This window comes from Chaetodon trifascialis, chromosome 11 (assembly GCF_039877785.1).
Source record: "Chaetodon trifascialis isolate fChaTrf1 chromosome 11, fChaTrf1.hap1, whole genome shotgun sequence".
NCBI classification, from domain to species: Eukaryota; Metazoa; Chordata; class Actinopteri; order Chaetodontiformes; family Chaetodontidae; genus Chaetodon; species Chaetodon trifascialis.
Window position 1 is genome coordinate 21310171 of NC_092066.1, and position 22934 is coordinate 21333104.

A 22934-nucleotide genomic window follows, 5' to 3' on the forward strand; every position below is an offset into this window, starting at 1 on the left:
AGGGCCAGTTGACTGAAAATTCACCATGATGGACCACTGTCATATGACACATTGTTATTTTTTCCATTGCTACGATAAAAATATACATTTCTGCAGCTTTAATTGTCCTGTTACAAAGGTATATATATAAAAAAGGCATTTCAGAGAAGCATGAGTGGGATAATCATTTGGAGGAGCTTTGCGTACAGATGAAAACCCCAGCACACCAGCAGCGCACATGTACTGAATATCCAGTACAGTCACACACATACCCACACACACCCATACTGTAGCCTCAGGGTTGTTGTTACTAGCCCTTCATTGTCCATACAGAGAGGATTGGAAGGCTTACTGTTGGTTCAATCTCAAGCCGTCCATGCACTGTGTGAATCCAGGCTATTGTGATGGGATGTGACGTGCGTGCATGCGTGTGTGCATGCGTGCGTGTGGTGCTGAGCCAGGCCAACGAGTGCAGCCCAATCCCCCCCCTATCTGTCTATATTACCAACTGAGTAAATAAATAAATGACTGAGCTCCTCATCATGAATAAAAATGCATCCAGTAAAAAATGGTTTATTTTAAAGTGCTTTAAAGATGAGAGGGAGAAGAGGAAAAAGAGCAACTGAATGACTGAAAAGACTAAGTGAGAGAATGGTTGGCCTGGTATTGTGTGTCCCCTAGTGTTTGTCATAAAGGTCTCTCTCCCTCTCTCACCCCAGCCGTGTGTGTGTGTGTGTGTGTGTGTGTGTGTGTGTGTGTGTGTGTGTGTGTGTGTGTGTGTGTGTGTGTGTGTGTGTGTGTGTGTGTGTGTGTGTGTGTGTGTGTGTGAGAGAGAGAGAGAGAGAGAGAGAGAGAGAGAGAGAGAGAGAGAGAGAGAGAGAGAGAGAGAGAGAGAGAGAGAGAGAGAGAGAGAGAGAGAGAGAGAGTCTGACTGAATGGATGTCTAGCGATTGGAAACCTTTTCTTTTGTAATCTCAAGTCTGTGCCAGAGAGCATTGTGGAGCATTGTTTACCAGCCTCCCCCCTCCTTTGTTCTGCTTGTGTGTGTGAGCGTGCGCGCGCATGTGCACGCATCATGTGTGTCCTTGTGTGACAGTTGACATTATCAGATGATTGCTCCCACAACTTGTCAGAGACTTGCGTGTGCGTGTTTGCGTGTGCACGCACATGTGCGTCTGTGTGTGGTTGTGTACATGACAGCTGACATTATTGGATCATCACAATTGTGTGTGTGTGTGTGTGTGTGTGTGTGTGTGTGTGTGACAGTTGACATTATTGGATGGCTGTGTGTGTATGTGTGTGTGCACTTGATTATTTTCCATTCAGAGTGGCCTGTGGTTTGACAGGATGCTCTTAATGTGTTTAAATTACAAAGCTGGACTAAACTCTGTCTGTATCCTCACACTGCACCTCAGTGGGTTTTAGTTTGACGGTTAGCTTTGGAAACCTCAGCGGTACTTTTTGATGGCGTGGTTTTTGTTGACTGTCATTGCTCGTTTCTCCCCATTTTCAAAGTGGCAAAACAAGCTGGCTCTCATCATATTTCTACTTAAAAAACACAATATATATATGTGACACTGGCCGAGGATGATTACAGATGAAAACAGCCATAAAGCTGCTTTAAAAAGGACACTTGATGTCAAGGGTTAATCAGTTGTTGAAGAGATCCAAGAGTGAAGTAGAGGATGTTTGTGGACTCCACAGTTCAGACTGAAACCAGCACTGTGTTTTTACAAATGTAAGGGGTTGCGATGGTGAGCTCGTGTTGCTACAGGTAACAGAACAAGAAATGAGAAAATAAAATCCCATCCAGAAGTGCAATTTGAGTTGTGCGTCCGTGAGTTTGAAGGCTTATCAGAAGCTGAAAGGAATCTGCAGCTCTTGAAAGTTTGTCATGTTTTATCCCCCGTAAAACAGAAACATGTCCAAAGAAATTTCTCAGAATCGCGGCCTTGAATGTGTTTGACTGGTCAGCTCAGTGCATTGCCTCAAGACGTCTCATTGAGTCGTGCAACCCTGAAATGCCGGTTTGAACGCGGCCTAACAGTAAATCAAGCTGGTGGTGCAGCCTGACTGCAGTGACAGATGCTCTCATGAGAAATAAATAAATGAACCCCCACTGGAAAATAAAGCTCACTTTGTTAAGCTTGATCCCGGCTTTAGATCGCAGATTCAATGGAGTAGACATGTGGTGTAATGCTGTAGTGGCTTTGTGAACGGAGCTTGTGTCACACTCTGCCTGTTTGGTTACTTTGGTTATGTTGCTTGTTGCAGATATGGCGAGTTCACTTAATGATACCAAGTCTCTGCTCTTCAAGCACACCACACCTCCTCCATCCATCCTCCCCCTCCAGTAGCTGCTCTCCTCCCTCTCCCATGGCTTCCTCCACAAGGCCTCCTGGCTGCGGCCTGCCTGCCAGCCGCCTCTCATCCATTGTGGGCTAACAATGGCAGGCGAGGCCCCAGCCTCGAGGCCTACCGCCTGGGTCTTAAAGGGGGTATTGTGGGTGGGCGGGGCTTGGAGGGGAGGGCTGTGCTTGGTGCTTACCCCTGAAAGGCTGACTCTATGGGGACAGCCAGAAGGGTGGCGGGAGGGGGCAAGAAAAAGCAGGTCACGCCCAGATTAAAATTCAATGTATGCCCCATGTACGACTGTCTGCCTACGTCAGCAAGCTGGCCTTGGTGTGTGTGTGTGTGTGCAGGGAGGCAGGCGAGGGGTGCTTGGACTGGGGGTTTTTAGGGTGCCTTGCTAGCTCGCCAGTTGACATGGTGAGCGAGAGGAAGGGGAGGAAGCTAAAGCTAGAAATTGGAGCGACAGGAATAAAAACACAATAGGGGAGTGAGGAGAAGTGTGTGTGTGTGTGTGTGTGTGTGTGTGTGTGTGTGTGTGTGTGTGTGTGTGTGTGTGTGTGTGTATAGGAAAAAGGAGGAGGTAGTAATCAGAGTGTCTGGCCCTCTTCATTGCTCTGCTTCAGCTGTTTTGAGCTCAACACACCTCCAGGGTGTGTGTGTGTGTGTGTGTGTGTGTGTGTGTGTGTGTGTGTGTGTGTGTGTGTGTGTGTGTGTGTGTGTGTGTGTGTGTGTGTGTGTGTGTGTTGCAGGGGGGCCTTCTTAATGGGGCAGCAGTAGCGTCATAATGCATGCTAGACAAAGCTGATTTGGTGATGCATGCTTCCTTTGTGTTGGTGTTGCATTTAGGGGGGGTCTCTGTAATACACACACATGCACATACACACAATCCAATCCCCCTCTGTTTTGGGCCCCATCCCCATATGGTGGCTTGGCTTGATGAGAGCTTGATGAAGTCAACCAAAAGTCCCCCACCCGTGTGTGTGTGTGTGTGTGTGTGTGTGTGTGTGTGTGTGCGCGTGTGTGTGTTTCTGTGCAAATCTGTGATTGCTTTTCAGCTAATGGATAAATGAGAGTTTCACCCTTGCAGAGCTATTGTGCGTGTGTGTGAGAGAGCGAAGGGGCATGTGTGGATCGTCAGCTTGTATATTGGCTTGCAAGCTGTTTTCATTATATTTCATTATTCATGTTTCATGCATGATTGTGCAAGGAGAGCAGTGATCAGCTCTGTAGGGGTGGAGGCTAATCAGGGGGTGGAAAGGTTTCTAAACTCAGACATGCAGACGGTCCAACAAAACCACAAATGTCACGACCTTTCCAGTAGATGAAATATTTCCCAGAAAGAATAGAAGAAAATTTCAATGGAAGTGGAACCAAGGCATCACATAAAACCTACAGGCAGTGTTTATTTTCAGATTTGCAGGAACCTACAGTGCCAGCAGGGATTGAACCGAGGCCACGTCTGAAATTTCTGCTGCTTTTGTTTAATATGAACCCCGGAGAGACTAGCTGTTACTATGGTAAAGGGGCAGCCAGATTAACCAGTAAACCAGCAGCGTTTATTTTCGCTCCCCTGCGTGTGCCGAGAATCCAAACTGCGATTCACCTTTCACAAATTTTAACATCTAAAATTAACTGTCTGTCTGAGTTGTAAGTCAGAAAGTGTTTCCGCTGCTTTCTTTGGCAGAATGAAGCTGAGGCACACACTGACATCATGAAATATTGTTGACATGCTGTACTGAGGCCACTTTGAACCACTGCAGAACTTCAGAAAGCTCCTTAATTATTCACATTGCGTATTTTTTGCTAATTTTGTGCGCTTGTGCAGCCTGTCTGCCTTCAGAGGCTCTACCAGAGTGTGTCATCTGCCTGACAAGCCTAGGTCAGTATTCACTTACTGGAAAATGTCCCTGAAGTTACTTTTGTTCCCCCTTCAGACGTCGCCGTGGCTGTTTCATCAGATGTTTGCTTTTAGCTGCGCAGTAAACAAAAACTCTGATTAATAAAGCTCAATTTCATTTCAAATGTTCTGCTTTGTGCTCGATTGTGTTTGTGCACAAACTACAAATGCTCGGCTTTGTGCCTCCTTCGTCTGTGTGAGTACACAAATGGCGTCAGAGCGAGCTTTTTCTCTCCTTTATGTTTTTGCTGCTACCTCGCCGTTCCTTGTGTTGTGTCCGCCAACTCAGAATGGAGCCATTTTGTCTCCTTCAGTTCCTGAAATGAAATATAAGCCTCTTAAATGCATACTTATCTTGCCCTGCAGACTGCGCTTGAAGAGCAAACGCGCACATGCCTGCACGCACACGCACACACACACACACACACGCTAACTAAAGAGGCATTGTGATGCCAGCCCTTGTTGTTCCTAAGACGGCGGCTGCATGCATGTGGCAGATGGTTGTTCCTTTGCTTTGCATGCCGCCATATTAAACAAAAACCATGGCTAAGGCCACGGCTGGTTTAGGAAAAGGGCAAAGTGCGAGAGAGACAGAGAAAGAAGAGACAAAAGAGCAGCAGAGGGAGAGACGGAGACAACAGGCCTGGCATACGTAAACACAAGCAGGAAATCCATGTGTGTAAATGTGCATATGTGTGTGCATAACCGCATTAACATTGCATGCATTGCTCGCACAGATGCATACGGACAGACACACACAAATTAACACACAAACATAACCAGAACACACACATATATTCCAGATGAATGGTTTGCCGCAGGGTTGGATCTGTACATGGAGCAGATATCGTGTGTGTGTGTGTGTGTGTGTGTGTGTGTGTGTGGTTTCATGTGTATGGATGGTTATGCTAACTGAGGAAAAAAAATGTTGTTGCATGTGTAAATATGTGTTCATGTCTTTGGTGAGACGATGTATTGGTAATTGGAGGTTAAATCCAGTGGATTGACCTTTTCCAGCTGTCTGCTCCTTTCACATGCCTATGTGTTGGTGTGTGTGCCTTGCTAGTGTATGTGTGTCTGTGTCATATTATGGTTTTGTCTTCTTCAGCGGGGAGGAAAGGTAGTGAGACGCTGACATTTGGGGTAATTTCAGGTTTGTCTCCTGCACTTGTCCCAGTTTTAGTCCCAGTCATGCTTCCAGCTCAGACAGCTCAACACTCCACTGAATCTCCATGAAAGCTTTGCAAAAATATATAATTAAAAAAATACATTCAATGGTAAACAAGAAATCACATCCAGTCTCAGGCTGCCAACAAATGTTCGAGATGATGAGCATACAAAGTCCTGCAGCTTTTAGCTTAATTGTAAGGTTTTAGACAAAAATTATGCCTTTGCTAACATCAAATGTATGTTAACTGCAATGGCAACCGATTCCCATGACATGTCTCTGTCAGCTGGAGACACAGAGACGGAGAGAAATGCAACCAAAGTGAAAAAGAAGAGTTATCAGACGCCTTCACTGGCACGTCCATGTAAAGATCGTTGAACAGGTCAGACATATCATCAAACTGATCATTGCCTGCTGATTGAAGCTAGTTGTGTGTGACGGTGTGAGCAGAGCTGCCTGTGATGTAATTCCTGCATGTGTTAGCATACGTCTGTCAGGTGAACAGGTGGGACATATTAACGAGAACATGTACGTTTTCAAAGAGCCCAGAAGCTAACTGGTTGTCTCATGCTAAGGAAAGCTAGCCTGTGTGACATTTCACACTCTAGATGTGTGTGTGTGTGTGTGTGTGTGTGTGTGTTTGTGAGACAGGCATACATAAGCTGTGTTACTCTTTGTGCTAACATCAGATGTCCCACAGGGCATGTGCAGAAAGTTAAACCTTTCTCAACTAACTACTCTCACGTCACTTGTCGCTGAGTGTCTCCGTGTGAAGCCGCTCTCGCATCTCGTTGCTTCCTGTCTCTTTTGAATACACCATTAATTTGTCTTAGTCTTAGAGGAGGGATGTCAAACCTGGTCCAAGCCGTCTAGCAGACAATTAACATAGGCTTTATCACCTGCAGGGGTTTGACACGGGTCTCTTTCTGAGTATTTGCAGCTTGATAAATTGCTTCTGCGTGTCTCTTTGTCAGTGTGGCCAGACAAGGCTGCAGCACAATAATGCCTCTACACTGCAAACAACAGGCCAGAGCACAAAACACGGCCTTCTTATCTCTAATTTAGCCTTGGGTGAGCAGGGTTTACACACAGTGGAGAAAGGACACCGTCTGTGTATGACACACACATACCAAGGCCCTTTAACTCTGCTTCACTTCAACCCAGCTTCAGCTTTGTGTTCCATATAATGCGCTTCTCATTTTTGTGAGCGAGCGTTTCTGCTCTCTGCGCTCTCAGATTTTCGGTCCTGTATTCGGCCGCAAAGCTGAAAAGCAGCATTTATGGCTTTTCTCGTCACCAAATAACCTTCATTCTAGTGTCGCGCGTGCTCACAATGGCATGAATCAACCAAGTGACTCTCTATTAAGAGCAGAATGTATGCATGTCTTGAATTGGACCACTTTGGCTTTCAGGTTGTGTAGCTTGCTTTCAGATTAGACAGATGAAGTTCTTGATTGAATTTCAGACGGCGTCAGGCAACCGGTGCCGTCCCTTCCTCCATCCGTCCCTCGGTGCTATTCAGAAGCTACAGCTTTTATCTCGTGCACGATGCCTGTATGTGTGTGTGTGCACGTCAAAAACAGGACGTACCAGCCCTTATATGTTCCTCCTCATTCTAATAATTTTGATCGTCTTTGTCCATCTCTTAATCTCTCTTTAGCGAGAATTTTGCTGAACGCAATCTTCCTTTCAGAGTAATCTTCCCTCCCTCTGAATTTCTTCTCTCCGCTTCCTCCATTTTTTTTCTCTTGTTGCCCTTTTCTCAGTCGGGTTGGGAACATGGGGCCAACACGTCAGCCCTTTACTGATTTCCACCCGTGTCAGCTCTGTCAGATCTGCAGTTTTCCCCTTTCTCCTTGTTTTTCACAGTGACACATCAGCTGAAAGGGACTTGATTAAAACCTTTCTCTCCCATCTTTTTCTCTTTCTTCCCCTTTCTCCCCCCTCTCCCCGTCCTCTCCTCCCCCGTCGCAGGAGAATGGGGCAAATCAGGGAATCAATTCAGTGTAATCATGACAAATGAGTCCCGGCGGTTAGCAAGGATTTTTTGTGCGCGTGTGTTCGGAACAGGGCTGCTGGGAAATCACAAATGAATCAATCAGCTGTTATCGCATCAGCAAACACTGCAGGAGGGAGGGATTGAAGGATGGATGGATGAATGATGGATGGATGGATAGATGGATAGGCAGAGGGGAGGAGAAGATTCAGTGTACTCGGTGTGTGTGTGTGTGTGTGTGTGTGTGTGTGTGTGTGTGTGTGTGTGTGTGTGTGTGTGTGTGTGCACGTCTGCTGTGCAGAGATAGATGGCTGATTGAATACAGGGCCATGTGGGTGTCTGTGTGTGTGAATGAGAGCAGGCAGGGGGGTGCTGTGTAAACCTTGGAGCTGTCAGAGCAGATGGGAGATGGGAAGGCCTGCAGGCTGCGAGGGAAGTGTCGGCTGCTGGAGGAGGATGGATCTGCACGAGGCTACTTTTGGAAAGGGGCAGCGAGATAAGAGCAGAAAAAAGGTGGTGGTATGATTTTTTTTTTCCTGACTGGATGTATTTCTGCTGAAGATGCAGATTCTTGATCAAAGTAAATAGTAATGAGTCATTGACGTAGACAGACGAGCATAAAGAGTGAGGAGACTGAGTGTCTGGCTCACTGGGGGGGATGAACATCATACACACTCGTTATACTCCCCCCCCCCCCCCCCCCCCCCCCCCCCCCCCACACACACACACACACACACACACACACACAGGCGCACACACACTGTAATGTTTGTGTTGTACAGGTCAAGGAGGTGAGTGTTTGTATGTATGGAGCTGTAAGCAGCAAATGGACCTCAGCCATCAAATCGCCAAATCATCTTTTTCAATTTGCAATTCATTTATGTTGCTTTACCAAACGGAGGACGTGGTGATGCTGTGTGGGCATCAGAATGAAGGAGTGGCTTTTGGCAAAGTGTGTGTTGTGTAGGTGCAGCTCTGTGCCGAAGGTAGATGAGTGGAATCAAAGATAGTCTCTTCCTCAACTTTAAAATCCACCTTAAGCGGCAGGTTTTGTCTGCCTGTCTGTGAGGCCTGTGGTGAGGCTTTGGTTGAATAAGACTATGGTTTACGTGTGTGTGTATGTGTGTGTGTGTACACGCACACTTTGGCTCACTGCCTGGCTCCATCTCCCCAGCTGATTAGGGGTTAATGGCCTATGAGCGTGGGGAGCTATCTGCGTCCTGATTGGCTGACTGGCCTCTGTGTGGGCGGAGTTGCCATCGAGTGACAGATGGTGTACAAGGAGGGAGGGAGGGCACTGTGTATGTGTGTGTGTGTGTATACATACATATATACATATACATATACATATAATTTATTTATTTATAATTATATGGAGCGAGGGGGTCTGAATGGCGGCTTCTCTGTTGTCATTTCTCATGTTTTTATTGTTTTGTCAGACTTTGTGGTTTTTTCACGCACGTCATTAACTACTGTGCTGCGGGATTTTACCTGCTTACACACACGCATCCATAAATAGCCATTGTACACTGTCAAGTCCTAACCACATGCATTATTATATATTTTGATTGAAATGAAAATAATCCAGATTAAAAACAAATCCACGTGCACAATCTGAATTCTGGTATTTGACAGGAGAGGTGGGGAAAGCATTGTGGTTTGTTTTTTTTCGCCTCTCTCACTGAACAGCATCAGAATGAGGATTATAGCTGGAGTTTGAATGCACACAGCTCTCTGTGCACCTCTAAATGATGTGTAGTGCACACAGTGAACGTGTTGTTGTTAATAACCACAAACACACACACGCACACACTTTCTTCTGCATGAAAGATGTCAGCGGCAGACGGTCTGTGCGTGTGTGTCTGCAGATCTTCAGGGCAGGCGTGCACACCTCATCAGAACAGAGGAAAAGACATGATACACACATAAATGCATACACAAGGCCATGTGATTTTCCCTGAGGATTAGGCCAGATCATCACATGTGGCAGCACTCCCAGTTTACACACATCACACCCCTAATTCACCTTTGTTACTAATTCATCGGTTTTGACAAACACGTCCAATAGCCTGCTATATAGCAGCACAAAGAGCGTGTGTGTGTGTGTGTGTGTGTGTGTGTGTGTGTGTGGCAAACAGGGAGAGATTGGTGATATCTACTGTGAATATCACCGACTAGTTTGTGTTGTTTCGTCACTGTGGCATTAAGAACAAAAGCAGACAGGCTCTGAAAAGGTTGTTTTGTTCACCGTGTTTACGTACGTGTGTGTGTGTGTGTGTGTGTGTGTGTGTGTGTGTGTGTGTGTGTGTGCGTGCGTGTGCGTGTGCGTGCGTGCGTGCAGACTGTCTGATGCAGTGTCTTTTTATCAAGTGTCATTGCATCCCCATCTGCTGAAGACACACTGTCTCCTTCAGCCCTTATACACACACACACACACACACACACACACACACACACACACACACACACACACACACACACACACACACACACAGAGGCACTCTGTATGCAAGTGTGTACAAAGAAGGTACAGTTCTACTCTGAGCCTTTGAGTGTTGAATCAACAAACTTTGGGACTACATATCAGTTTGATGAAAGGAAGAAAGAACTTACTCAATGGTTGGAGTACCTCAAGGTTCCGTCCTGGCTCTCCTTCAATTGGTGCTGAATGTTGCTATGACATCTCTTCTTGTATAACACACTGGCGGTGTATGGGGAAAATGGTTTTGAGAAACCGCATCATTCACAGATGGAACATGAAAAATAGTTAGTTTATGCTTAGAAATATTTCTTTCACAGGTGTCTCATTTCAGGAAAATGCACATTTGGTCACTGCTCTCATGTCTGTATGCAACCAGCTAGCTTAGCTTAGCAGCTGGACACTGGGGAAAGCTTGCTTGGCTCTGTCAAACAAATGGCCAATCACATATTATACATAACATCCTGCAATGCCTCGTGTCATGAGCGGGCCATCCAGTCTCACATGAGCGCCACCTGATCTGTTAGGAATGGCCATATTTTATAGGAGAAGACCGCTAACTTACAGATAATAAAACCCAGCTATTTTGTTGGTTTTATGTGTGACACTGGGAAAAGATAGAGGGGAGGGGTGCCAGCCAGACGGACTGTGAACTGTGTCTGAGCCATTTTCAACTTGATTGAAAGTGAAAAGAGCAGCGGTGTCACCATCACATTCATCCCTGTGGCCTGAGCAACAATAGGCATTGGCGTAACAGACACGGACAGAGAGAGGAGGGGGGGAGCAGGTCCAAAGCCAGGACAGAAAGAAAGCAGCACTCCCAGCTGTGGGAAAGTCTTTCTACCTAATATCATCTGCCATCACAAGTTCTGTGCTCGTCTGAAATGCTAAACTGGATTTCTGCAGACGAGTGGAGAGATGACTGATGACTGACAGGACATTATTTAGACAGCTCGGAGGGAAGATGGCTCTCAAATGCTCCCCCGATGCTTTTAAGAAATGCACTCCCCCTGATTTTTGCCTGATCTTTTGCTCACCGCTGTGATGATTTCAGCACCGGAAGATCAAATTTTGACTCCCTTACACTAAGCTGCGGTTAGCACAAATTGGCTCTACAGGTATATCCATTAAAGAGATGGAGGGAAGGAACGGAAAGGCTTTTTTTATGACATTTATGATATTACCATGAGCTGTGAGAGATTGGTTTGACAGGCGGACTCAGTGGGAGGCAGAGATTTCAACAATTTGGAGGACTCTTTATGTCTATCATGGGCAGATGCATCAGCCTCTCTCTCCCTCCCTCTGCAGTCTGTTATCTCTCGGTGTCTCTCTCATCCTCCCTGTCACAGTCAGATGGCCTGTTTGGCTTGGTGGAAACTTTGTGTCGGTCACTCGTGTCCTTTCGGAGATCGAAAGCTGGTCAGTAGTTATGGTGGTGCGTAGATATGTCTTGCAGCTCGGTATGTTATGGAGTTGACGTGTTGGTTGGTGTGAAGCCAGCCAGGTCAGATTGTTAATATGTGGGTCAGTGGATCACTTGGCGGTGTACCTGTTGCTTTGATGGATGCTGGGTCACTTGGCATGTGGGTGTATTTGTTGGTGGGTAGTTCTCATGGTTTGGCCACAGCGGGGCCTGCCTTGGCATGTGTGTATATATATATATATATATATATATATATATATATATATATATATATGTGTGTGTGTGTGCGCGTGCGTGCGTGTGTGTCTTGCTGCAGGCTCCAGTCAGAAAATGAAATCCTTTCCAGTAAGTGCATGACACCAAGACATTGCACAACAGTTTGTACTCTCAAGATTCCCTGGAAAAGTTATCATAGGGTGAATGCTCTTAAGACAAGTGTGTTTGGACAAAAGCATTTGCCAAGAACAGTGTTGTGTGATGATACTCCAGACGCAATCATTACCTCTCTGTCTTGACCATTTCAAGGTACGCAGTAGAGTTAGCACAACCCTGCACGGGTCACACTGCAGCTGGAATGTGCTCCGATCTGATGATTTTGAGTGGAACTTGGATGACCCTTTTTTTAGGAGCCCCGCTGTGGCAATGCTTGAAGGGGGGGCTTATTTATCTCCAAGCGAGCTGTGTTTGCTTATCAAAAATGTGTAAGTTCACATTCTCGGCAGAATACTTTGCGACATTTATAATAATTCAGTTAGTCTGTTCAGATACAGGCAGGGGTGCCGCGAAGGGGGCCTACTCCAGACCAGTCCACATTAAATACACTATCTTTATCACTTTCATTATCAAAATTCAGTGTGTTCACTATCGGTCATGGTACCTTACATAAAAAGAATCCCAATGAGCTTCACACAGTGGGGAAAAGAGAGCACTGGTGGTTAATTGGTACACAGTGCTCACAGATATCCTGAGTTCAAGTATCTGAATGATTGACTGGAAAGATGAAGAGGGATTAGTGCATTTCCTACTGCAGTCTGCAAGCTGGGTGGTAGGTTGAGATGTCAGTCTCAAAAGTAGGCAGCTCTTACACGGGTGGGAATGCTGAGCCAATAATTTCTTACCTCTGAATGTGCGTCGGTCAGTCATCAGCTGGCGTGCATCAGTCCTTTTCAACCCTTCATGTGGTCATCAGTTTCTCCCTTATTCTCCTGTAGCTGTTCATCTTTCTTTGTCATAGTGAAAGCAGTTTGCAGTTGATTGGGTCTCAGCATGAGTGTGTATTAATGTGTGTGCTCGAGTGTGTGCGCATGCTCACATTTGGTTTGGAAAAGCCTATTGTGGGATTTTGCCAGGGAGATGGCTTAACACACGCTTATTAGGCTTCTCTACCATGCTGGCCCATACCCCAGAATTTAAGTGTTCATGTCTGTGAGTGAGTGTAAATGAGTGTGTGTGTGTGTGTGTGTGTGTGTGTGTGTGTGTGTGTGTGTGTGTGTGTGTGTGTGTGTGTGTGTGTGTGTGTGTGCGCGCGCGCGCGCACATGCATGCATGCATGCATGTGTGTGTGTTTGCTAGTTTGTCAGAGCTTTAGAGCCCATGCCCAAAATAGTCATATCATTGTTTTCCAGTTAGCTTGTTCATCCTCCCTTTATGCCTCTCTCTCTCTCCTGTCTCGCTAGCTGTGAAAGCAGCAGTGGGGTTGCTATGGTTTGGTGAGATACAGTAATCCAATGTGTACACGCACACACACACAGCCACACACACCTCACCTCATAAATAATTGACCTGTCACAGTGAGACGACAGGACAGACCAGATACACTCTCCCCTCCCCTGTTCTCTGTTCTCCTCTCACATTTCTCCTCCTATCTCGTCCCCTTTATCCTCTGTTTCCTCACTCCCCGTTCTTTTACTCAGCTTTTTTGTTCCACCTTTACCTTTTCCTCTTTTCAGTTTTTCTCTCCTCACATTTTCTTCAGTACACGGGCTTCACGGGATCCCCACAGCACATGGCATTGGAATGAGAGGGCTTCATTTTGTTCTGTATTGATTTGATGAATGTAATTTTAATGAATTTCGTAAAAGCTTAACTGAATCGGATTTGGGGTGCAATAGACCAGAAGCTCTGTCTGCACAATTGACTGGGAAAAACAAAAGTATAAATAACAGCATAAGCATGAAAGATCCAAACAGGACTGAACTATTTTATTAACGTGACAGTCAAAGGTAAGATTAGAATCAAAGATAACTCCCGAGGGCTAATGGAGGCTGCCAGGTTATCAAACTTGTCACATTTTGATGAGTTTAAGACAAACAGGATTCTTTCTGAATCATTTTTCATTAGACTTGAGGAAGCTATTAGACATCCAACATTCGATGTCAGTCAGAGAGTTCTTTAAGGACATCAGTCTGCTGCTGGTTCCTGAGTTGACAGATCCATGAAGTTGCGTATCGTCAGCATAGCGGTGGGGCCCTGAGGTGCTCGACAGTTGACTACTGTTTCCTCCTGTTCATCAAATTTATATTTAGATCCAAAGCTTGATGTCGCCCGCTGTTCGATATCATGTGTGATAGTGTGCGTGGGCCCTGAAGATTAACGATGCAAAGCAGAGTTAAAGTTCATCTCTGCAGGCGCCTACCTTTACTACCCTAGGGGCTGAATGTGTGTGTGTGTGGGCAGGAGATGATCACACCCTAGCAACCCCTTTTCACTGCACACACACAAATGCAGGGAGAGAGGTAGAGAGAGTATCAGATGGCACAGTGCCCTGTTAGAGACGTCTCATTAAGATGTGTGTGTTTTGTACTGAAGGTTCAGCCTATAAATTTGTAGAGGCTCAGATTACCACAGATGCTCCTTCTCACCTTCTCTTATGCTTCTTTCCTCCTTGGCAGCCCGCACACAAGATCCAGGTAGAGGTTACAACAAAGGAAATGGGAAATGTGATGATGTTGAGCAACTTAAAATACACAACGTGAATGTTATTTTTTTCTCTTGTCACCATTAGTGCCCATGAAAGGTCTCAAACCAGGAAAAAGCTGTGCAGCTTGTCATAGTTAAACCTTCATTTAACACCACGCTTTGTCTTTTTTTTCTTCAGCGTGAATGATGAAGCTCACTCTTCCTCCCTTCTTCCTTGTGTCTTTGCAGGGTTTCACCTCAGTGGCACAGTAACTGAACCCGCCACACCATCAGAGCCAGAGGTCACCCACAAGGTGGCCATCAGCTTCGACCGATGCAAGATCACCTCCGTGACCTGTGGCTGCGGAAACAGAGACATTTTCTATTGCGCCCACGTGGTGGCGCTCTCTCTTTACCGGATTCGCAAACCTGAACAGGTAATAATACAATGTGTATCTACTGTATGTCCAGGAAAGGTCTCATGGATGTCAAACACACATAATGAATTAATATGACTTAGATACGACTTCCTAAAGCAGGAGGTACATCATAAAATTCTTTCTATTTGTGTGCATAATAAGCACCTCTTCAAGGAAGCTTCCTCCAGGCAACTAAAAAAGTCAACTCACAGCAGTAAAAAGTATATAGTTAAGATGCTATACACCAACATCTGTGTGTGTGTCGGATGCAGGTGAAGCTGCGGCTGCCCATCTCAGAGACACTGTTCCAGATGAACAGAGATCAGCTGCAGAAGCTGGTCCAGTATCTGATCACAGCCCACCACACTGAGGTGCTGCCCACTGCTCAGAAACTGGCTGATGAGATCCTCTCCTCCAACTCTGAGATCAACCAGGTCCACGGTGAGTTCACCTTTAATTTCAAAACGCATGTCACCTATCCGCCGAATTCATTTTTCATGTCCTAAATGCATGGCAGTCAACAGGAGCGCTATTGTTGAAAAGTCAGTCTGGTGGAGGTGCTGTCCATCCCTCTGCAGAGATATCTTCACAGCAACAGGCCAGACTTAAAAGCTCCCAGACTTAAAACATGCTGCATGCTAGCCTACAGGCTGTCATACGTCAGAACCCTGATTACTTCGACGAAGCGGCAAAGCAAGCTTCAAATGCCTTGTTTGATTTCTTAGTTCTCACTCTCCAGTGACTGCCTCCATCCAGTGGCAGGAGTATTTTTAAGAAAGGCAAAAAAAAAAGAGTTGAATGGTGAAATGGACGCGGGACAAGGTAGGGAGAGATGTGTGGAAAGGAAAGGGACACTGGGAGGAAGAGACAGGAGAAATGGCACTTGGGGAAATGGGAGAGAGGAGACGGAAAGGAGAGGAAAGATGAAAGGACCGGAGAAAGTACTGAGATGAAAAAGAAGAGGGGAGCCACAGCAGACCTGCATCGGAGGAATGACAAACTAGACACATCCTTTCACCAAACAAAACTCTTCATCTGTTTCTCTATTTCGTCCTCCGTGCTAAATGTTGACATTCCCTAGCTCTCCTGTCCAGGAAGCCCCGCGCTGTGTTTCCTGTCTGTGTTTGACAAGGGGGATCATGGGGGTTGAAGTTCAGTCAATCCAGGAGCGAGGCTTTCTTTGATGGAGGAATGTTGCTGTTTGCCGTTGCGCACTCCCAGCCAGTTGGAAACACATCTCTGGGCTTTCCTCAGCTCGCTTCCTGCTGGATCAAAGCAGCTTCCTCCGTCTGAGCGTATCTACATTTCCCCACAGTATTGCTCAGACACACACACCCAGAAGAAGCAGAAGAAAGATAAAGTTGGCCTAACGTTCCCGCAGTGCGCCATTAGCCTAAATCAAGCAGCTTTTGTGCACTATAAGTTAAATGCAAAACAAATAGACATGAAAGAGATGAGCGTCAGAGTGGCAATGCAGCATTTCTGCTGCCTGTCTATAAGGTGTGAGGAAAGCTGGAATGCTCTTAATGCTACATTGAAACCGTGCTTCTAGTTTCCGTTTCCTCCCTGCGTAGGTTTCTATCACCATAACCTCCTGTGTGCCTGTCATGTCATGTGACGTGTGTGTGTGTGTGTGTATTCCCAGGTGCTCCGGACCCGACTGCAGGCGCCAGCATTGACGATGACAACTGCTGGCATCTGGACGAGGATCAAGTGAGGGAGCAGGTCAAACAGTTTCTGTCACAGGGAGGGTACTACGGCTCCGGGAAGCAGCTCAACTCCATGTTCGCTAAGGTATCCATCACCACTTCCTGTTTCTGCTCCATTATAGAGCTGGGATTAGTCAGAATTCCTTCCTGCTTCTTTCCTGCTGTACTTATACATATTGAACCCACTACTTTATTACACTGTCATAGAATAAAAGGATTTGAAACAGTCAACTTCTTGTCTCCAGGGTGGTTTCCCACTGGGGAAATGGCACAAAGAAACAGGGAGCCCGCAGGTCCTGAGTCATCGTCAGATTTCTTGAACTGTATTATTCAAACTCAAGGCTTTAACAGGTCTTGAATATGGTTAGATATGGCTTTGCAAATCCTCAAAGTAAGAGCAGAGGATTTATAAACGCACTTTTCCTTGTGCTCTTTATCTGAGTGAAACAAGCCCACTTAAAACAGACCTATATTCTGAGAAGCCTGAGCTCTCAAATTCAGTGCCAGACTGTGTTTTTATGTCATTTTTAGTGACATTCAGAAGGTTTCAGAGCATCTTAAATGTAACTTTACCAACCTTAACTAACCAGATGACGTGTTGTCAGTTCGTTCTGATTTCAAAGAAGATTTATGCGTCATGTGGATTTTAGCTACATGCTTCAGTCATCCAGAGGTGTTAAAGGAATAGTTTGACATATTGGGAAATACATTCTTTTCACCTTTTTGTCCTGACAGCTGAGAAGATTGATCTAACTCTCACATATTTTTATGCAATATCAAGCCAGGAGGTGGTTAGTTTAGCTTAGCTTAGCATAAAGACTGGAAACCGGTGGAAACAGCAGCATGTTTAAACTTAACCTCTAGAGGTTAACAGCCATCAAAAGTGGGGCTTTTTTTCCAGATGGAAGAAGGTCAAAGTGTGGATTACACACAGTGACTGAGCCTGTACTCACTTCCGGGTTTTTCCAGGTGAGGGAGATGCTACGAATGCGAGACTCCAACGGCGCCCGAATGTTGACGCTCATCACGGAACAGTTTATGGCAGACCCGCGGCTGTCACTATGGAGACAGCAGGGCACGGGCATGACGGACAAATGTCGGCAGCTCTGGGATGAGTTAGGTAAGAACAGTTTGAAAACCGTCAGACAAAACAGAAACAAAAAAGAAGACCAATCAGCTTGTTAGTCGGTCCATCAGTCACTGCAGGTCAGACATTCAGGCCCACAGAAGTGTCCAGTCTGTCATTAACCCAGGCAAATCATCAGTCACCTTGTCGGGTAAATGTTCATCCAGTCAGTAAGCTATTAGGTCATCCAGTCAGTAGCTTCTCCTCCTGCCTGGGCCTCTCCTCTCTCCTCGTCTCACTCCCAATACAGAGTGAATGATAAAGGCTGCCGATCAATACGGCTGCTCAGCTTCTCTGCAATCAATCTCACCATTTAGGAGGTCAATGAGAACACTTCCTGGGTGAGCAGGGGAGATTATGACACAGACACGGACAGAAATAACAGCCAGACGGTCAGTGTTTGCTGCCCGATCGGGTTTTTTCTCAGAGGTGCAGACGCCTGACAGCTGACCCAGCTTGAGCTCTCTGCAGGTCGAGCAGGTGAGTTTGTCGCAGTGAGGTTTGTGGAGAAGGCCACCACGCTGCCTGTTGTTATTACAGGTATCATTCTGATTCATACAATATAATAACAAACTCTTTGTGGAAGCTGATGCACAATATTTTCATATGTTGAATTTGGTCTTTGTGGAGGCAGCGTTGCAGTTCATAGTCATGACTGTGGAGGCTGTGAGTGAAACATTTAGAGGTGTTACCAGGATGTAACGGCAGCACATTCTTCAACTTTTCAGGCATTAAACCCATGACTCAATGCACATCTTCAAAGATTTTGTCTGCTGTATTATTTTTGGCAGGGTTTTGGATTCAGCCTTAAGATAATGGTTGAAAAATGAATTGTTCAGTCCATGAAATATCAAAAAATAGTGAATGCACATAAAAAATCTACAGGTCCCAAGGTGTGTCTTGAATGTACTTTTGTTCAAGCAACAGTCCAAAACCAAAATATATTCAATTGACTCTCATGTATGAGTGAGAAAAGTATCAAATCATCTCAATAAATCCAAGTTTCCACCAATCCCCTTCAGTTTTGCTGCAATATGATCATTGCATGGATTAAGTGTTTTGTGTGCAAACTGTACAACTTCATTAATAGTTGTTATTTCAAATTCAAAAGGTCTTCAAAGCTTGTAATGAAAGAGAGAATAAACCTTTATTCCCTTTTTTTTTTAAGCATTGTGAGGTTTCCCTTGTGGGAGCAAGGACTTGTGGAATTGCAGTTTTTTCGTTTACAGAGTGATTCATGAAAGTCCTGAGTTTCTGGGTCTGGGGAAAAAACGAAAGCACTGAATAGTTTCTTTTTAGAGAATTAAACCAGCTCTCATCATGGCTGACTGGTCAACTTCTCTTAAACAGCACTTCCCAACCTCTGCTTCCTTTGCATCCTGACCTCTGACCTCCATCCTTTCCACAGGTGCACTGTGGGTGTGTGTGGTGTTAAACCCCCACTGCAAGAGTGAGGAGAAGAGCAGCTGGCTGAAGCAGCTGAAGAAGTGGGGCGACATGGATGTCTGCCCGCTGGAGGACGGCAACTACGGCAGCGAGCTTCCAAACATCACCAACGCTCTGCCACAGAGCAACCTGGCACAGGGTCAGCACGCACACACACAGACATACTGTGTAATCAAGATATGAACACACACCAGATTTAATCCAACAGGTGAGAGGGGACAGCAGGACACTATCACTGACCGTGTGTTGTCTTTCTCAGACTCTCTGTCCAGACCGAGGAGGACGGTGTTCAGCCGGGCAGTGGAGGCCTGCGACCTCCACTGGCAGGACAGCCACCTCCAGAGGATCATCAGCAGTGACCACTACATGTCTCCATCCTACCAGAGAGAGGGGGAGAGCCTGCTGTTCAACCCACAGGGCCTGCCGCTCTGGCTAGGTGAGCGTGCGCACACACACACACACACACACACACACACACACACACACACACACACACACACAAAGCTCTCTGAAGCTGTAATGTGATTATTTTACTCTGAAGAAAATCAACTTTGTTATTTTGTTCAGTTATGTGTGAGAACACTTAAATGTCACTGAAACTGAAACAGTAGTCGATTACTCATTTCCAGGAAGCAGCGGTTGTGTCACCTGTTGTAGAAAAGCTCACATCTATTATGTCAAATAACATTTTTGTTTAAGATACACCGAGCAACACACACACTTTCTGTATTACAACAGTGTATCAAGTGTGTCATTTTCAGGAGAACAGCGGTGTTTCTGTGGCACTTCCATAATTCCACTGAAAGCCAAGCTAACACAGACACAGACACAGACACACACACACACAGACACACACACACACACACACACACACACACACACACACACACACACACACACACACACACACACACACACACCACCAGTAATTCTGCTGATATTGAGGCCAGTATCTGCAGTAAGCAGCTTCCAGCTAAGATCTGTCAGATTCTGCAACTTAAGCCAGCTATCAGACTCACACTGGTGTTCTGCTGAGACTGCACTGTGTGTGTGTGTGGTGTGTGTTGTGTGTGTGTGTGTGTGTGCGCGTGTGTGCGTGTGTGTGTGTGTGTGTGTGTGTGTGTGTGTGTGTGTGTGTGTGTGTGTGTGTGTGTGTGTGTGTGTCTTTGCCACTCCTAACTATATCCTATGTCCCACAGTTTGGAAGAAAAATGCATGTCTGTGACTGTGTATAGCAGCGTGTGTGTCTGTGTCTCTGTATGTGTATGTGTGTGTGTGTGGTTGTGTGAAGCCGTCCTGACTTCACCGTCTCTCTCTGCCGACCACACAGACCACGTCCCGACGGCATGCGCCCGTGTCGATGCCCTGCGTTCCCACGGTTACTCCAGGGAAGCGCTGCGACTGGCTGTTGCTATCATCAACACACTCCGCCTCCAACAGCAGAGACAGATGGACATCTACAAACACCAAAAGAAAGGTAACCACACACACACAGACACAGACACACACACACACACACACACACACACACACACACACACACATGCACACACACACACACACACACACACACACAGACACTCGTTCATAGAGAGCTGTTTGTTTGCTCTGGAACAATCATATTAACACTGGTCTTTCCTGTCTCAGAGCTTCTCCAGAGGGGCGTAACTTCCACCACCAACCTGGAAGGCTGGGTGGGCCATCCCTTAGACCCAATTGGCTGTCTTTTCACCACGCTTACGGAAACCTGCCGCGTGGACGATGACAGCACCATGGACACCGGAGGTACGAAAACAAACATGTGGCTCTGTTTCTCCTTTTTACAGGAGGTTCTAATGAGAAATCATCACAACTCTGTGCCAGAATCTGACAAAAACAGGAAAACTTTTTTTTTTGAGGCTCCAGAAGTTGTTTCAAGCTGTTCAGAATATTTACTTTATCAAGGGGCAAAAAGGCTGACCAAACTTCAGTACAGTTCCCATGAGGTCTCTTGTGTTGTTGCATCATTTAGCACTGAAGTGTCTTTTACTTGCAGACTTTCTGCAGTGAATCTGGTGAAATCGTTTCTGGTGCACCGGCAAACCACCTAGTTTCATAACATGTCTCTGGTCTCATGTGTGTTGTGTGTGCTGAATCACCCACAGGTTCACTTTGTCCTGCGCAAGCTCAAGAGCTGAGTCAATAAAATGTGATTTAACTGATTTTTTTTTTTTTTTTTCGATTTAAATGATAGGCATTTTGATACTGCTCTTTACCATGGTGACATGGTGAGCAAAGCTGAGAATGAGCCTCACCTCTCCTACATTTTGAGCAGCCATTAGTAAAGATTGCCGGTCAGCTGCAGCAAGCAAACAGTATTCATTTATGACAGAGGCAGGAAAAAAGAGATGGAGATCGCAAGATTAAAAAGACTTTTAAATGCTCACACAAAGATATTATTCAATTAGTGCTTTATTGGCTAACTAATACATTGTGCTGAAATCATTAGTCATGCAGTATGATAAACAGCCAACAAATCGGGTAATCAATTATTTGTTTCAGTCGTTTGTCAGTCAGTAAGGCTAAGAGCCTTTAGTCATGCTTGCAGTTCTGAGGCTTAGGCACATCAGCACTTTGAGCTAAATGCTAATGTTGTGCTAACATGCTCACAGTGACAAGGCTAACATTCTTGTGTTTAGCAGGTCTAATGTTTACCATGTTCACCATCTCAGTCAGCATGTTTTCATGCAAACATTTGATGATTAGCGCTACATGCATATGGCTGAGGCTGATGGGAATGTCGGTAGGTTTGCAGGTATTTGCCAAAATAATTGTTGTTTGAGTTTTGGCCTGTCGCTCAAACCAAACGCAATTTGGAATATATCACTTCAGACCTGTGATGGGTCGTGATGGGCATTTCTCACATTTGCAGACAATTTGTATACAAAATGTTTAATCAGTTATTTGAAAAAGTAGTAAAAAAAATGTGGTTGCAGCCAATGCATCTATTAAGATCAAAATCATTCTCCCTCTATGTGTCCACTGTTCAGTCTGCTGCACTGCCCACTGATGCTCTAAGCTAACCTACTGTCCACTGAAACTACAATGTAAGCCAAAGCATGTACTCCATCAAAACACATACTCATCCACAAATCTCCTCCCTGTCTTCTCACAGTACATTACTCAAAGAGCCAATTACAGGGTATAATTCCTGGCACACTTCACCAGCTGATGCAGTGTGTCCTGAGCAGAGGTGATCGGGCACATCAGCAGTGACTCATCAGACAACAGACTTCATGTTCCTCTATCAGGACCGAGTGCTATTGTGCTGCAGACAGCCATAAACTAGCAGTGCATGAATGGATCGGGCTGGAACACCCTGCTCATTTAGACCACACTCCTTTTGTGTGTATGTGTGTGTGTGAGTGTCTGTGTGTGTGTGGTATGTATAGAATCCATTACCATTTGCATTTCTCACCCTGCCCAGGGCTTTTTTCACCAGTGGCCATTGCAGCAGAGCAGAATAGAGGTTGGGTTTTCCCATTGTCACCAGGCTACAGGGAACTATTGTCAATTCAAACAATGCTGACCACTGGCACACTCATTTGTGTGTGTGTGTGTGTGTGTGTGTGTGTGTGTGTGTGTGTGTGTGTGTGTGTGTGTGCGTGTGTGTGTGTGTGTGTGTGTGTGTGTGTGTGTGTGTGTGTGTGTGTGTGTGTGTGTGTGTGTTAGCAATAGAGTGAATGATTGTCTTATGTTGTTTTGGGAATTTGAGGAGAATGGTATGACTATTTTGCATTGGTGTGTGTGTGTGTGTGTGTGTGTGTGTGTGTGTGTGTGTGTGTGTGTGTGTGTGTGTGTGTGTGTGTGTGTGTGTGTGTGTGTGTGTGTGTGTGTGTGTGTGTGTGTGTGTGTGTGTGTGTGTGTATAGCCTGGTCACCATGCTTTATTTCCCTCTGGAAGACAGCTGGGAACATCTGTTCAAAGGGGGGCTGACTCAGACTATGCGTGAGCCAATCAATATGCAGTTTTCTCTCAGTTCTTTTCAAATCAACCAATCACT

At 45.7% G+C, this 22934-nt stretch overlaps 1 protein-coding gene across 1 annotated transcript in view; it reads left to right on the forward strand.

Annotated features, from left to right (window-relative positions):
* The window catches only part of zswim5 (zinc finger, SWIM-type containing 5), a 59607-nt gene that overhangs the window by 28331 nt on the left and 8342 nt on the right, over positions 1-22934 (forward strand). Inside the window, 8 exon segments of the mRNA XM_070973395.1 lie at positions 14442-14629; positions 14884-15052; positions 16257-16405; positions 17290-17440; positions 18855-19031; positions 19152-19328; positions 20223-20369; positions 20540-20677. Of these exon segments, the coding sequence (XP_070829496.1) occupies positions 14442-14629; positions 14884-15052; positions 16257-16405; positions 17290-17440; positions 18855-19031; positions 19152-19328; positions 20223-20369; positions 20540-20677 (1296 nt within the window).